The sequence below is a fragment of the Felis catus genome, chromosome D2 (genome assembly GCF_018350175.1).
Source record: "Felis catus isolate Fca126 chromosome D2, F.catus_Fca126_mat1.0, whole genome shotgun sequence".
Classification (NCBI taxonomy): domain Eukaryota; kingdom Metazoa; phylum Chordata; class Mammalia; order Carnivora; family Felidae; genus Felis; species Felis catus.
Window position 1 is genome coordinate 15,483,757 of NC_058378.1, and position 16,740 is coordinate 15,500,496.

The window sequence follows — 16,740 nt, forward strand, 5'->3', positions numbered from 1 at the left end:
GTTCTTCTAGACTGCGGATACATCGAAAACAATGTGGAAATAAAACGAATGGCCAGTAATTGGAGAAGCGTAAAAAAAAAAAAACCACCTAACACTAAAAATCAAGAGGTCTAAATATGCATGTGATGTATGCAGGTTGGAATGTGGCAGCTTTGGGCTCTTGCGGCCCAGTGTGCATAGAAGCGCAGAATCAGGCCATTGGGAGGAATGATGTTAGTTCTCAGCTGCAGTGGGTGAGGTCACTATGATGAGTGCTGACTTAGTCTCCCTGATGTGCATGCACTGGGGTCTTATCTGAAGCGCTTAACCCACAGAGTGCTCTATGATAGGAAAGTATATGGAGATGCCCGCGGAACAACGGAAATGGTGTTTTAAAGTGATCTTGTAACTTACGCATTCCTTACAAGTGCATACTCCTCGTAGGTTACTAGATGGCTTTTAAACATACAAATCACACTTCCCTTGGGGGAGAAATTACGATTTTGCAGATTAGACATTCACTGAGTACCTGCATTGTACTAGGCACTGTGTTTGGTGTTGAGAATGCAAAAATTGGTAAGAGCATAATCCTTGCTTTTGACAAGACGGCTGTTCTAACAAGAAACACCTTCCCTCCTGTGCTCCTAGTGAGAACATTTGAAAGTTGCTCTTAATGCTTTTCACATGAAAATTTTTGACCTAACCTTCTTCATGTGAAAAATTAATAAATGATTTCAATAGTGTTTTAGTTTTAAATACTATGATTTTGTATTAGCAGAGGACCTTTCTATCAAGAGGAGAAAGCACATTATTGCATTGATTCTCCCGAGAGCCTCTCTATCCCTTTGAGGAGATGTGAAGGATGCATTTTTATTCCCACTGAATTAATGAAAAAAAATCAGTGGGAAGTTTTGGGAAAATGAGCTAAACATTTTTAAAAATTGAGTTAGACTTTGTATCAAATTAAATTCCAGATGGATTAAAGATTTAAAAAAAATTTTTTTTAAAGGAGGAAAAGAAGAAAGAAAGAACCAGAATAGCACTGCAAGAAAATATAGGTCAAGTTATATAATCTTGGTTGGGAAGAGAAAAATAATTTTCCTAGCATGACCCCAAAGTCAAAAACCACTGAGAAACCACGAAAAATTTTATTCTCTGAAAAATGTCAGTTTTAATATTCTGATTCCTGAATGTTGCTCTTTACTACCTTGTATTTCTTTGAGAGGTTTTACCAGGGTGTTGACCCTGGTAATAATTACTGAGTCATTCAAAAATAATGCTAGAACCTATCACAGGCCAGGGACTGTGCAGAATGTTGGGGGAAGCACTGGGTGGCAAGGCCTCACCCTGGGGTGAACCTTCTGAGAGAAGAAGTGCACTATGGCCAGGAGTGAAACTCGAACCCCTGCACGGCAGGCATTGCCACACCACGGAAACCCCGGCCTCTCCTCAGACTCTGTTGTTCTGGGTGTCTGCTTTAGTTAAATGAACTGTGAATCAGTTCATCGGTGATGTTGCCTGAATCTCCTGAGCGGCTCCTGTGGACAGCGTCCAGGGCTAAATGCCCAAGCATGCTGGAGAAAAACAGCCTCGCCCCCTGGCTGTAGTAGAGAGGTGGGCCTTCGTCCCACAGATTAATATACACGTACAGGGTTTGAAGTACAGTGAAGGGAAGGAGTAAAAAGGGATCCTGAGCTAGATCTGAAAGACCAAGGAAGGCTTCTTTGAGGAGGCTGACATTTAATTGGAGGCTTGGAAGATAAAGAGGGGAGTTAACCCTTAAACTGGAGGAAGAGGGTTCCAGGCAGGAGAAGGGCCATGGGCACATCCTCTACTGACTAATGGGAACGGAAAAGTCACGAGGACCTTGGCTTTATCCTAAGCGGAATTACAGGGCTTTGAGCAACAGGGGAATGTGATTTGCTTTACGTTTAAGGATGATTACTTACCCTCTTCATGCTACTGGCTTTGGAAGCGAAGCCTTTTCTAGAGAATAAACCATGGCGTGTACATGATAGTGCTAAGGACTTTGCGATGTGAGGTTCGGCCCAGCAAGAAAGATGACAAGGAGAAGCCCTCGTAGGGAAAAGCAATTGCCTCTGATGAGGGGATACCACCAGCCTGGACGTGGTGATTCCATTTTGCGGGGCGTCTCCGCCTTAGATGCCTCAGGGCGACGGGGCCGCTTGAACCGAGCGGCAGCCGTCTGGAAATGTTTGTGAACACGCCTGGCCCCTGTGAAGGCGAGAAGTCATGCATCCTTGCAGCCGAAATGGCAATTCAAGGTTTGAACTGGAGGAAATTGTCTCCCTAAAGATAAAAACATCCCGAAGGTTTTTGATTCGCTTTTAATTATCGAGAAGGACTTCTTTTAGTAACGTAAGCTTCTAAATAAAACAACCTGAAAGGCCTTGGAGAAAATTTAAAGCACTCAATTGTAGTAAGTTGTATACTTGTAAATGGCATAGTTAGTTTGCATTCTTTTCCTCACGGGCCTAATATTCCAGGGAAGAGAGAAATACTAATGCTCAAGGAAGGTCTTTTATGGTCTCTGTGCATATTCAGGGCATTGAAAGGACAGTTAGAAAATACCATTGCAAAGATTTTCTTTCTCACTTGACTTTCTATGAATACTGAGGCAGTTTGGGGTCCTAAGAAACATGTTTATCGTGCTAGTGCATTTGTAAGCTTTGCCTTTCATTAGCTTTTCGTGACCACCCCATAAGAAAAGATTCAGTGTCGTCTTTTAGAATTCAGAATTCTGGAATTACATTGCTGTTTTAGTTTCCTCCCGTGTAATTATTCTTCTTCCTTTCTGCTTCCCCTCCACTCCCAAACATAAACATTCAGTATGAGTTCGACTTGTCTGTTAAGAGTTTTCTACCATCTAGAGATTGTAACGTTTCGTTGGAATAAATTCCCAAGCTTGCTAGGAGGATAGAGATATGGAACATTTACGGGGAAATTGATTTTCTTTCAACATAAAGGATTAGCAGAACCTGGAGTCAAAAGTTTGGAGTTGGTGATGCTGCTGTTATTCCTGTATGTTTATTGTAACCCCCTTTCCACGTCCTTCTCCACCCCCGCTTTGGCTGGATGTCCTGACACCAGTCAGGGAAGCCGTGCCTTGGGATAAATCTTCACCTAGAATGTTTTCCCCTTAATGTACAGTACGTAAACCTGTGCTTGCCGGTGCGTGCAGGCGGTATAAAGCACATCCTCTGGCCTCTCATCCAGAGATTCAGAATCGGTGGGTTGCCCGTGGGAAGAGCCGGGATATCTAGTCACATGCCTCAAAGCTGTGCCTGTGCTGTAGTTTCCACACACATCCCTCCCTTCCAGGTACCACAGAGGGTTAAATCGCACAGAATCAATACCTCTGCCCTCCAATATTTGGAAAGGCACGGATGGTAAATTCAGATCTTACTGGTGATTTCTGTACATGTTTTTTGAAATTCATTGCTTTGTGTGTTTCTGCGATGGAGAAACTAAAATTCTTATGGAAAACCCATATTTGTTATCACTATCTGCCGTAAATCCTTGCAAGGACTGCAGTGAAATTGTGTCCCTGCCCTCCAATCAGCCCCACTCACTGGAAAACATCATGGTCTGATAGCAAATGTGACAAGCGTTTGAAAGCCTGGATCGCACTCCCCCATCCACATGGCACTAGCATTCTACAGTGACGAGCTGTAGATGTTTCTTTTAATTCAGATGTTTTTCTAACAGCCCTGCAGCATGAGGTTGGCTTATATTTCCTTAATTTACATATTTTTGCAAGAATCTAGCTAAGGTTGTCATGTTTCTCCGAATTGGTGACAATTGTTGATAGAACTCTGTAAATGTATTTTTATAAGCAGGCTGAATTGAATTGCATTTGATGTGACGGCCCCAATCTGACACTGTTGACTTCATATAAATTGAGAAATCAGAAAAAATAATGTGCATAGAAGGGAACCTAAAGGTACCCGATTGGACTTTAGGAGAGACTAAAATAGGAAATATTGCTTAATGTGTTATAGTCAGAAAGTTTTTTGTTTTGTATTCAAAGAGTAATTCCAAGAGGCTGCTTTTTGTTCGATTTAACGATCCAGAGTTCCCTCGAACACTAAAAATGATAAGATAATAGGTGAACGTTTACAGAACCCTAAGCCGATGGAGGCATAGCGTCTACTCTTGACAAACCCACAGTCTAGTGGGGAGATTAATATTTAAATGAATGCTCCATGGTGTAACAGGTACTATAATTAGAGAATTCACAGTGCATAGTGATGGCACAAAGGAATGATGTATTCTGCTTGAAAACTAAAGCTAGTAATACAGAATGCTGGTTCAGTGTCTTGCAGAAGCTTCGTGGGTCCTTGCTAGATGGCGGCACGGTGGACCACCGGCGGTGAGGAGATGGCAGGGTCCGCCCATCACAGGCAGAAAGGGGGGCATGCGTTGTTTCTAAAGAATTTTAAAACAACAATAATGCCAGTTACAATTTGGACTCCTTTTTTACTTTCACCTTGTGCCAACGGTTCTAAACACTGTCAGTGATTAGACCCTTCCCCTGGGATGGACACTCCCGAGTGCACAGCCCTGGAAAACGGCCGGTAGCAACTGTACTGGGAATGGTCAGGGACATGGGGGGCGGACAAGACCAGGAGTTCCTCAAGCAGGAAATACAGAAGGACATTCCAGGAAGGCACCCAGCACATATAAAGGCATAGACAACAGTGAGGTTCAATGCCGTGTGGGAGGAAATAGACACTTTGAATATGGGGTGCCTAGGTGGCTCAGTCGGTGAAGCATCTGACTCTTGATCTTGGCTCAGGTTATGATTTCAAAGATCGAGCCCCGCATTGGGCTCTGCGCTGACACTGTGGAGCCTGCTTGGGATTCTCTTTCTTTCTGCCCCTCCCCAACTTATGCTCTCTCTCTCTGAAAATAAACAAACAAACAAACATTTAGAAAAAGAAATTATTTTCAATAAACTGTGATGGTCAGTTATCCACATGGGAAAAAAAATTGGTCTCAATCCCTATCTTACACCATACAGAATCAATTCCAGATAGCTTGCAGATCTAAATGTGAAAGGTAAAACAATAACATCTTAGGGGAAAACATAAGAGAATGTGCTCACGATCTTTGTCTTTTAAACACAGTACAAAGGGGCACCTGGGTGGGTCACTAGGTGAAGCATCCGGCTTTGGCTCAGGTCATGATCTCACGGTTCATGAGCGAGCTCCACATCGGGCTCTGTGCTGACAGCTCAGAGCCTGGAGGCTGCTTCGGATTCTGTGTCTCCCTCTCTCTCTGTTCTTCTCCTGTTCGTGCTCTGTCTCTCTCAAAAATAAATAAAGATTAAAAAAATAAAACAAAATGAGCAGAGCACCAAAGACTCCAAAAGGAAAAAAAAATGAGAAATTGGAACTTATTAAAATTAAGTATTTCTTTTCTACAAAAGAGACTATTAAGAGACTGATAAACAACCCATAAAATGGGAGATCTTTCTGATGCATGTATCTGACTAAAGACTCATACCTAAGGTATATAAAGAACTCCTAGAAGTCAGTAAAGAAAAGACATCTAATCCTAGAAATCAGTAAGGAAAAGACGTTACTCCGGGAGGAAAAAGAACCAGGCAACGCACACGGAGAGCCACACTTCACAAAAGTGTGTATCCAAATGGCCAAATGGCGTAAACACATGAAAAGGTACTTAACTGCATTAGTCATCAGAGAAATGCAAAATAAAACCATAACATGATACCGCTCTACACCCACAGCATAGTTAAAAGGAAAGAGAGAGAAAATGTTTTGGCAAGGATGTGAACAAACAGAAGGAACTCTTTGCACTGTTTGTGGGAGTGTAAATTGGCTCCATAACTTTGGAAAATCTCCTAGAGCTTCCTACACACACTTAATAACCTAGCAATTCTGTAGCTAGATATATACCCCGGAAGCGTACCCATGTTTACCAAAAGGCCTGTCCAAGAATGTTCATGGCGGCACTCTACATGACAGCTCTAAACTGGAAACAACGTGAACGCTCATGTACAGCAGCTTTGAAAAACAACCTGTGTCTATTCATATAGTAGATTATTGTACAGCAGTGAGAACGGGCAGATGATGATTACACACAAAGATGTGGCTGAATCTCAAGGAGAGTGTTGGGAAAAAGATACAAAAGGACAGTAGGCAGACGGAACAGTGGTGTTTGGGGTTAGGGCACTGGTTACCTTGGGGGGCAGTTACTGGAAGAGACACGGGGGGGGCTTCATGAGGGTTTCTTCTTTAGGTGCTAGGGACATGGCCGTACGTGTATGGTATGTGCAGGTTTCTGTATATGAAGAAGTTCAATGAAAACGTTTTTGAAAAATCCAGCATGGCTACTTCAGGTCGCCAGTTAAGTGAGTGTAGAACTGATGATAGTGACCAGAGAGATACGAAATGGCAGGTATAGAAGATCTGACGCCATTCCAGACCCACTGGGTCTGATTCTGCATTTCCCCCAGGTGATTTATTTGCATGTCGACGTTTGAGAATCACAGATCTAGGACAGCGTCTTTCTGCCTTGTCCCCGGGTAGTTCCAACATGCAGCTGTGGTTAGGATGACTCCGAGGTATATTGCCTGCATGGCTAAGTGAATGCAGGTGTCATTAGATAAGATAAAGAATGTGCGAGGAAGAGCAGGTGTGTGGAGGCTGACAAGTTCAGTTTTGACATGTATATGGGGATTCCTTGGGGACATCAGATGAAGCCATCCATTGAGTATTTAGATCTGGAGGCCAGGAGACAGAAGATGGAGAGTTACAGATGGGAGTGTCTGTCCTCAGCATGGACGGAAACATTAAAGTTAAGGGTGTTGAAAAGAAAATGAGAAAAAATAATACAGAGATCCAGGGAGAGCAAATGACCAAATAAGGGAAGAGGGGTTTGCAGGGAAAATGGGAAAAGTAGTATCAGAGGTTTGAGTGCAAGCAGGAGCAGGTGGCATGGGGAAACTAAGGAAAGAGAGTTTTCTGCGGAAGGCAGGACCAGCAATGTTTTATGCCCAGAAAGGTCTAGTAAGGTAGACTGAGAAGGATCAATTATTTGTCCTTTGGGAGGTCACAGGTGGCTGCTCCATACACAGTTCTAGCCAGGGGTAGCTGCAAATATCCAGGCGCAGAAGTTTCAGCAGTAAATAGGAGACAGGGGCCTGGGATGGTCAGACATTCACAGCCTTTTCAAGAAGCTGTGCAAAAGGCAGAGGGAGCGAGGTGTAGAGTGGAAAGCAAGTTTTCAATTTGGCAAAGACTGGAATATTGACACTTGCCAACAGGAAAGAGCTAGTCTGGGGAGTGACCCCTGAACCAGCCATCAGGAAAGAACAGGACTCAGAGCTTCAGTGGACGCTCAACGTGAGGAGGACCCAGCAGGTGGATGTAACTATGAATACATTCGTAGCTGACGGGTGGGAAGATGAGTTGTTGGAGTCTCATAGCCTCAGTTTTCTCTAGAAGTAAGGTTCCTGTCATTTGCCTAAAGGGATGGGGGAGACATCATAAAAATTTGTCTTTCCTAATTTTCATATACTTTCACAAAAGATGAGAACCCTGTTGTCGGCATGTAGAATATATAATAATATACCTAGATTTCATTAATTATATGTTAAAAAAAAACACCTTAATTCCCTATGAAACAGCCCATTTTCAAATTTTTTTTTTCAACGTTTATTTATTTTTGGGACAGAGAGAGACAGAGCATGAATGGGGGAGGGGCAGAGAGAGAGGGAGACACAGAATCGGAAACAGGCTCCAGGCTCCGAGCCATCGGCCCAGAGCCTGACGCGGGGCTCGAACTCACGGACCGCGAGATCGTGACCTGGCTGAAGTCGGACGCTTAACCGACTGCGCCACCCAGGCGCCCCGAAACAGCCCATTTTCAAATCTATACTGGAAAACACTGCGCATTCACCATTAAGAATACCCGAAGTTAAATTCCTACCCAACATCCTTGCTGTTTTTTTAATTATTAAAGTAGAGTTGACATACAGTGTTACATTAGTTTCAGGTATGTGACACGGACAATGCCATATATTACGCTGCGCTCACCATGGGAAGTGTGGCTACCATCTGTCACCATACAAAGTTATTACAACATTACAGACTATATTCCCTATGCTGTACTTTTCATCCCCATGACTTATCTGTTTTACAGCTGGAAGTTTGTACGTCTTCACCTATTTTGCCCATGCCCCACCCACCTCCACTCTGTTTAGGTAGAGTTTTTTTCTCTGTATTTAAGAGTCTGTGTCTGTTTTTGTTCATTTGTTATGTCTTCTAGATTCTACCTATAAGTGAAATCGTATGGTATTTGTCTTTCTCTGTCTGACTTTTCTCGAGGTCCATCCATGTTGTTGCAAACGGCAAAATCTCATTCTTCTTTAGGGCTGAGCAACATTCCATCGTGCATATATACCTTTTAAATTGAAGTGTAACTAACATGCAGCATTATACTAGTTTCGGGTGTACAATACCGTGATTCAGCAGTTGTTTACATTACTCAGTGCTCATCATGATAAGTGTACTCCTAATCCCCATCACCTATCACCCATTCCCCCACCCACCTCCCCTATGGTAACCATCAGTTTGTTCTCTGCATTTAAGAGTCTGATTTTGGGGGGCACCTACGTGGCTTGGTCAGTTAAGCATCCGACTCTGGATTTCGGCCCGGGTCATGATCTCTTGGTTCGTGAGTTTGAGCCCTGAGTCTGACTCTGCGCTGACAGCATGGAGCCTGCTTGGAATTCTCTCTCTCTGTCCCTCCCCTGCTTATGGGCGTGCACACACACACACACACACACACTCTCTCTCTCTCTCTCAAAATGAATAAACTAAAAAAAGAAGAGTCTAATTTTTTTGTTTCTTTGTTTTGTTTCTTAAATTCTACCTGTGAGTGAAGTCATGTGGTATTTGTCTTTCTTTGACTGACTTATTCTACTTAGTGTTAATACCCTCTAGCTCCATCCATGTTGTTGCAGATGGCAAGATCTCATTCTTTTTTTATGGCTGAGTAATATTCTGTTACACACACACACACACACACACACACAGACACACACACCCCACGTCTTCTTTATCCATTCATTAGTGGATGGACTCTTGAGCTGCTTCCATTTCTTGGCTACTGTAATTAATGCTGCAGTAAACACAGGGCTGCATATATCTTTTCAAATCAGTGTGTTCCTTTTCCTTGGGTCATTACCCAGTCTTCCTCCCTGTTTCATGTATCATTAACGTTTCTTCTTATTTTTATCTTGATGATTTCTCATTGCGTCTCTCTTCTACTGATGAATCCCTGGGATATTTGTTCTTATTTCTTGTCCATGTCATGAGGTATTCCCACTGTGTCTGTCCTCACCATTCTTTGTGAATCAGATTCCTGAATGCTGACCTCTTCTCATATTTTTAATCAAATGATAAGTGTGAGTGAGACCTGTTCTTCATGAGTGGATTCTTGTGTAATCCAAATAATGTAACAACGACATGGCCCTCTTGTTTGTTTTGTTTTGTTTTGTTTTTTACTATAGGTTATTGAGGTGTAAGTTTGATACTATAAATGGTTGAGGAATGTGATTCCAGAAGTTCGATGGAGTCAGCTTTGCCCTTTGGGGGTTTGGCCTCTGAGACTCGGTGGAGAGACTGAGTCCCCGGCGTGTCTGATTCATTTTCCTGGCTGTTTGGCTGGTGGATTGGGGACCGTCTCAGCCTCCCAGTTAGTAGCAGAGAGACTCAGCAGGGAATGAGATGGACCTACCTGCGGGCCCTGGGCTGAACCAGGAGTGTTCTCCTCATGGAAGCAGGGAAGAGCTTGGCTCCATACTTCACTCCTGTGTCAGGGATGTGTGTTCTCCTCTCCTCCTGATGCTGTAGCCTAAGGGAGTTTGTGCTATGACCACTGGACCAGCCAGCCACTCCTCCTCCTTCTCAGAAAGAAAAGTAGCCAGAGGGGGGTGACAGGCACTGCAAGTGTACATCCTACATGACCCCATCCGAGGGGGAGCAGAGTCTTTTCCTGCCCTGAGTGGCGGGAAGGAGGGGCAACCACTTCCCCAGCAGCTGACTCAGAGGGTGGGCAGGGCGCACAAGCCGAGGCTCAGAAAGATTGAGTTAACGGTTCACCGTCACGCACCAGTGGCTGGTAGAGTCTGAATGAAAACCCAGACTGGTCTGACTCAAAACCTTAGCCCTCGTGGGAAGAGACGTCACTCCCCGTGGTGCTCCTGTTGTCACAAGGGTTCTCAAGAATGTAATAGATTCATAACGATGGGGCCTGGGGATCAGCTTTCTCTTATGTGTATGTATGTCCTGGGGATTTGATTGTTGATTTAAAGATTAAGAAGAAGGAGAAGAAAGCCCAGCCTTGGAAGTGTCCCCAGCTGAAGAGGAGATGGGCCCAGGAGATTGTTTTTCAACCCTTCATCCCTCACTGTCCACCCATACTTCCTCTGAGAGACCTTGATACAGGACCACTTACTTCCTGGGTCCCAGGAATAATTCCATATGGAAAAATCACCTGACTTGAAGAATTGGGACCCTGGTCTATATTACCGTATGTTATTATTTATGAACTATGTAGAAACAAAGCTAAGGATTGCCTGGAAAGCAAATTGGTGTATCCTGTCTAGAATCTGGAGTTCTGAGTGAGCAGCTTTTGAATGAAAAGGGGGGACATTGCTTCTTATTACATGTACTTAAAGAAAAATAACTTGATCAGTTCTAAATGGTTTTTGTGTTTCTTTCAGATATCGCCCATCTAATGTGGTTTGAAAGACTCTATGTCTGGCTTCAGTGTTTTGAAAAATACATCCTGTACCCAGCAATAATTCTGAATGCCCTCACTATTGATGCATTTTCAATAAGCAATTACCGGAGACTCGGTACCCAGTAAGTTTATTCTCGTAATGATTTCGATCACAATGATTTCAAAATCGGGTGGATTTTCTCTAAACAGGCTACAGTAGTACAGCATCTACTAGTTTACTGGCCGCGTAAAAGTAAGCCACGGTGGTCTTTTACTCAAACTCGCTGGAGGAACTTGATGGTTATTACAGAGTGGGCTGAAAATGAAGTTAGATCTGCTTGAAGTGATGTTGCAAATAAACGACAGTCGGTTTGAAAAAGCTCCTGCAAGAACTTAGTGAGCTTTAATGAGATGACAGAAGCACAGTGTGGTTCCAGGGGTTCCTGAACCCCCTGGAAAGTTCTTACCATCATGCTCAGAGCTTTATGAACCGCCTCATGTCATTTCATTTAGCAAATACTCTATCGTTTTGTGCTTGAGGGAGGGGGGATTAATCACTGTCAGTGCTCTCTCTGCATTTATCGGGAGAAGCCTCACAATTAAAAAAAAACACGGAGCACAGCGTCATCATGCCGTCAAGATGCCCATGTTTTTGCAAAGCATTAACAACACACAGTTGGGTTATTAGTTTCATACATAAAATTAACTCTGAATTTGCAAATGGAAATCCTTCTCGATAATCTGTGGATTTGCTGCTCTGACAGAAGGTTGAAGTGCCTGGTCAAGTAAGTTCGAGTAGGAGAATGAGAAAGACATCCTTTCCCAGATTTGCTTATTAAGTCATGTTGCTTAAACATTATGTGCCCAAGTCAATTCTTGTGCATAATCCCAAGCATATTAATTTAAACCTGCTCTTCCTTTCGGGGGGTGATGGGGACAAATTAATTAACATTTGCCAAAGATTGAGCAAGCTGAGATAAAAGACATTTGAACACTCTGTTGGACATTGAGTGGATTCATAGTCACACAAAGCAGACACTGAATGAAATGGTCATATAACCTTCCTGTCTTTATCAGACTCTGCCTTCCTTCCAGTTCAGACCTGTCATGGCTAGGCCAGGCCAAGTCGTGCCCTTTGGTATTTAAAATCCTGGACTTCAGATCCAGGGATGAAAATCAGTCTCACTGGATAAAGAACACAGACAGTGAGACTGTAGTAGCCCTCTTGCCCAGTTTGGGGGGACCCAGTCCCGAAGATGACTCCTCATCCAGAACCTCAAGTGCTTTCTCTAGTGGTAGGTGTTTCTGGTATGGCACAATGTTGGCTAACCCTGCCGCCCTCCCGGAACAAGGCCGCATCTTGGTTTCTAGAACGAGGGCTTACAATCAGAACTAAAGTAGCAAAGAGGGTACCAGTGCTGCCCCCCCCCCCGGGGTAACGAGCTGAAGGACTTAAAGTTTGCTCGCTTTCCAACCTCAGGACTGGGACCTTAAGCTAAGCCTGCAGGTTGAGGCTCTCCAGTTCTGGCTGTTGGCAGAGGCTGGACACAAGGGCTGGGAATCAGGCAGAGTCAAAGAGTTTGGAGAGAGTCCAGTTTCAAGTAATAATACTCTCTACCCCCTATAATGTTTTTTCCAGACACTAATATCAGAAAGTAGCACCTTAGCTATGTCCCTCCAAATAGTCTCAAATCCAAGATGACACCAACAGAACTATTCTACTTAGAACCAAAAGCTGACAATTCCTTCATATTCTTGAGGCATCCAAATGAAGCCTTGAAAGTAATTTTAGGGTGCCTGGGTGGCTCAGTCAGTTAAGTGTCCAACTCTTGGTTTTTGGGTCAGGTCATGATCTCACAGTTTTGTGAGTTCGAGCCCCGCATCGGGCTCTGTGCTGACAGCATGAAGCCTGCTCATTATTCTCTCTCTCTCTCTCTCTCTCTCTCTCTCTCTCTCTCTCTCTCTGCCCCTCCTCTGCCCACACTGTCTCTGTTTCTCTCAAAATAAATAAATAAGCTCAAAATTTTTTTAAATAATAATTTCAAGTACCCCATTAGACCAGCTGTTCTAAAATAGGACAGCAGGAGTCTGTATGTCAGTATCACCCAGAAACCTGTTTCTAACTATAGAATCCCCCAGCCTACCTGCACTGAGAACCACTGTACCTGATAGTTAGGCAGTGAACCCCTCAGCAACAGGCATGACTTCTTATTCGACTTTTAATACTACCCCCCCTAGTAAATGGTAGAAGGCTAGGTAGATGGGTGATCAAGCCAGGACTGGTAAATGGATGAATGGGTAAATTGTGATATCTTGTTAGGTATTTATATTTCCCAGCCTGACCTAAATGGATGCTTTGCAGCTGTTCCAGGCTGTGTTCACTGACTGCTACATAAGCCTTTATTAAACCTTCAGCTGAGCCTACAATAGTCTCTGAACTACTTTAACTGTGATCATTAGTCTTGCAATGTTATAAAGGCCATAAAATTCAGTCCTTAAGACCTCCCATAGTGTTAACCAGTCATCATTGATAAGCAAAAAATTAATGCTCTTCGTTTTAACCGTAGTCACAGAGAACACAAAGTTAAGAGTTGACCCTCACTTAGATTTGGCCTGAATAACCCCCAAAATCATCAGTCTCCTGTGAAAACCCAAATAAGAATACCCCTAACCTTAAGATGCCTTGTCATTGGGCGTAGACATTCTTGTATCCTGGGCTGTTGTCAAAGGCAACTGGCCCCAAAGTCATGTCTTTATACTGTATTTTCATCAGGAAATAGAAGGAAAAGAAAGGTGGGTTCTGGAGCAGTGCGCAACTTTGCTGCAGGAACCCCCTGAGGGTTTTATGTTGAAGTTACATGAAAACATGCCCACTCAGCCCAAATCTGTATGTAATCAAGGACTAGTTTTCCTCGGATGAGCCTTGAGCAAATCTCACTGGGTGCATCCTCAGGCAAAGTGAAAACAATTGTAGCCCTCGGTCTGAAGGCATAGGAAATATCACATCAACGCAAATGGAATTGCCAACATTATTAGATCTTTTTGACAACAGAAATGACAGTGTTGCACCTGATAGGTGCAAAGACTTTAAAAGCATTTTTCGAATGCCCTCATCCTGGGACAAGATAATAATAATGCTGAAAAGGGTCCAGAGCCCGGGGATCCCTCTAGGCTGAGGGAAATTGAGGCATAGCTCCAGTTTTCTGTACTTAGCCAGGGGGAGAAAACCTCTCTCTTTTAAGTGCAACCATTCACTGGAAAGTATTCCCAAATCTGCCTTTCTTTTGAGTTTGCAAGTAGGATTTTATTACAGTGGGACGGTGCAGGAATCTGCCCAAAATGCGCAAAGCCTTCCTTCAGAAAGACAGACCCCTCCAGGAAGTGGCTGTTTGCTCTGTCAGGATATTCTTAGCTGTTATCATTAACTTTCCAAGCTTAAGGTAGTTAGATTATTCATTGTTGGCTTCAGCATCTGCTGGAATTGTTCGTATAACACATGCTCCCTATACAGGTTAATGACCTGACTCCCCAGACAAGAGCATCCAGGAGCCCAGGCCTTGAAGCAAAGTCCTGGTTATCTCCTTGCTGGACTGCTTTGATGAGTTCCTTAACTAAAAAGGCCAATGCCGTGGGGGAAAAATGTCAATGGTATCATTTTCAGCAGGAAAAAAAAAGTGTGTGGGGTGGGAGGAGTCCAAAGAGCTTACATTTACCAGGGAGGTAAATATGCTGAAAAATATTAGAAATTAACATGTAAAGGCAAAAAGGTCTGTGATGAGATACCGGGGTTTTATTTCTTTTCCGAATTTAATATTAGCTACTATTATATCACTGCTTCAGTAAGATTCTTTCATAATAAAAAAGCATACACTGAGCGGACGCAAAGAGGGACAGCATGCTCTGTTTCCTCACTCGCCATCAAACTTTCTGCAGAACCTGTCGCTGCAGGAGTCCTTCAGATAAGCTCCAAGGGAGCTCTGTGTCCTTGCCGAGGGACAGGGGACCATGAAGATCATGTGGCAGGAAGGAGCTTCTTCTCAAGGCCAAGGGTCTGTGCTTGAGAGTCCCTTCGGATGGAGTTTCAATCCTCACTCCGCCCTGCCCCTCCCATGAGATCTTAGACAAGGGACCCAAACTCTAAGACCCCGTTTTGCTCCTCTGACAAATGTGGATAATGACAGAGCCTCCCCCCACACCGTCCTCCGCCCCTGTGTCCCCCTTCCCCACCAGTCTTGGCTTTTCATGCCTGTAAAGTGCACCGTGCACAGTAAATGCTCAAGAAACATTAGCTGTTGTGACTCACCTGGTACTTCGCCGTCCTTGACCGCTTCCTTTCTTTCCTTTCCACCAGCTGGGACATTTTCCTGATGATCGTTGCCGGCATGAAGCTGCTAAGGACCTCCTTCTGTAACCCCGCTCATCAGTTTATTCACGTGAGCTTCACTGCGATCTTTTTCCATTTTGACTACAAAGATCTGTCAGAGAGTTTCTTACTGGATTTCTTCATGGTGTCCATTGTGTTCAGCAAGGCAAGTTAGTTCTCCATTTTATTCATTTTCAAATTTAAAAGGGGCGTTTCTCACCATAGGTTTCAAGAGCTGTAAACATTTTCCTTTAAAGAAAATTGTGGAGTGAAATTAAATTGAATTACATATGCGTGTCACGCTCCTGCTACCACTTGAGGGACATTTCCCCGTGGAATACAAATATGCCACGTAATTTGCCAAAAATCACTAATTACAATGAATTAGCCATTTACTGTTGCTTGAAATTTTGAAATTTTATGATCTTTGCGTCTGTTAGCAATCTCATTACAGAACTTCCGTAGACCTCAAAATGCTCTGAATTAAAGATTGGCAGCCAGACAGATTTTTTTTTTTTTTTAAATTAGCTAGCATTTGAGGTAAAACTTGTGACCTGGTATCCAAGAACCAGGTCTCTTGGATTATTTTCATTCTTCTTGGCGTGTGTCAGGTCAAGATACACAGGCAATGAGAAATCCTAATCATAGTTCAGGCAAAATAGGGGGATGGAATCGGATGTCGAACATGGTGGGGGGGGGGGTGGATAAAATCCGCTGGATCCTCACCTGAGTGTTTTCTGAGCACCTCGCAAAGCCAGGGTTTGTAAACAGAAATGAAAAGGAATTTGGAACAACTCCTGGTCAATAAACTGACACACCCTCTCACTTCACATCGGGCTTCCTCACGCGCTGTCTTTAGCACGGTGGCCGCCGGTGTCTGTCCTCAGCTTGACTGAGCCAGCCCCTCCCCCGCTTTTGGTTAATAATTTTTTAATTTTAAGATCTTTTTTCCTGAGCTTCATCTTTTACCTCTTTTTGAATCCGTTCTGTTAAATGTTTCTCTTTCTTACTTACCGTTTTCTTCTACCTTTCTCTTTGCTTATTTTAGGTAACAAAATTTCAAAACTCTCATATTGTCCTAACGACGCCCTGTGAGCGATTGTCCTCACCTATCAGACGTGCGCGTTTCCTCTCATAACTCAGGCTGAACTCCGATTTTTCAGCTGCCCGAGTCCCTTCTTGTGTCGTTTGTCACATGCTCTGTGCTATTATTACTTTTGCAGCCTACCTCTTATTCCAGAACCCTGGTCTTGGTCCTTTTCCCACAAACATTTCTTCTGTGTTTGAGTTCTGTTTGGCGTTGATAAAGTTATCCCAGTTTTCTCGCGGTTCAAATCACAGGCTTCCATATTCTGTTTTCCTTCACTATGTATAAATTGCCTTTATTTCACATAATAAATGTAAAACTATATCCTATGATCTGTAAAGCATTTTAGAAGTTATTATAAATAACCTTACCACTTGCAGGGGGTAAGAGCTTATAATCAGATGCAAAATGTGTCAGGATGTATTGAATTCCCGGCTCTGGCATTATTTCTGTTTTGACATGGTGTTATTTACATGCCTTTCTGACCCGCGGTTTCTGATAAAATTGAAAGTAAGGATAGTAGTCTCGCCCAGGC

General features: G+C 43.4%; 1 protein-coding gene across 6 annotated transcripts in view; it reads left to right on the top strand.

Moving 5' to 3' along the window:
• The window catches only part of PCNX2 (pecanex 2), a 299,548-nt gene that overhangs the window by 162,073 nt on the left and 120,735 nt on the right, over positions 1-16,740 (top strand). For 5 of the 6 annotated variants that reach the window (XM_045039935.1, XM_023240399.2, XM_023240402.2 and 2 more), the window contains 2 exons: positions 10,757-10,898; positions 15,107-15,284. In XM_045039935.1, coding sequence (XP_044895870.1) covers positions 10,757-10,898; positions 15,107-15,284 — 320 coding nt within the window. The remainder of the gene's footprint in view (positions 1-10,756; positions 10,899-15,106; positions 15,285-16,740) is intronic. The other variant, XM_023240401.2, reaches the window with a different exon arrangement.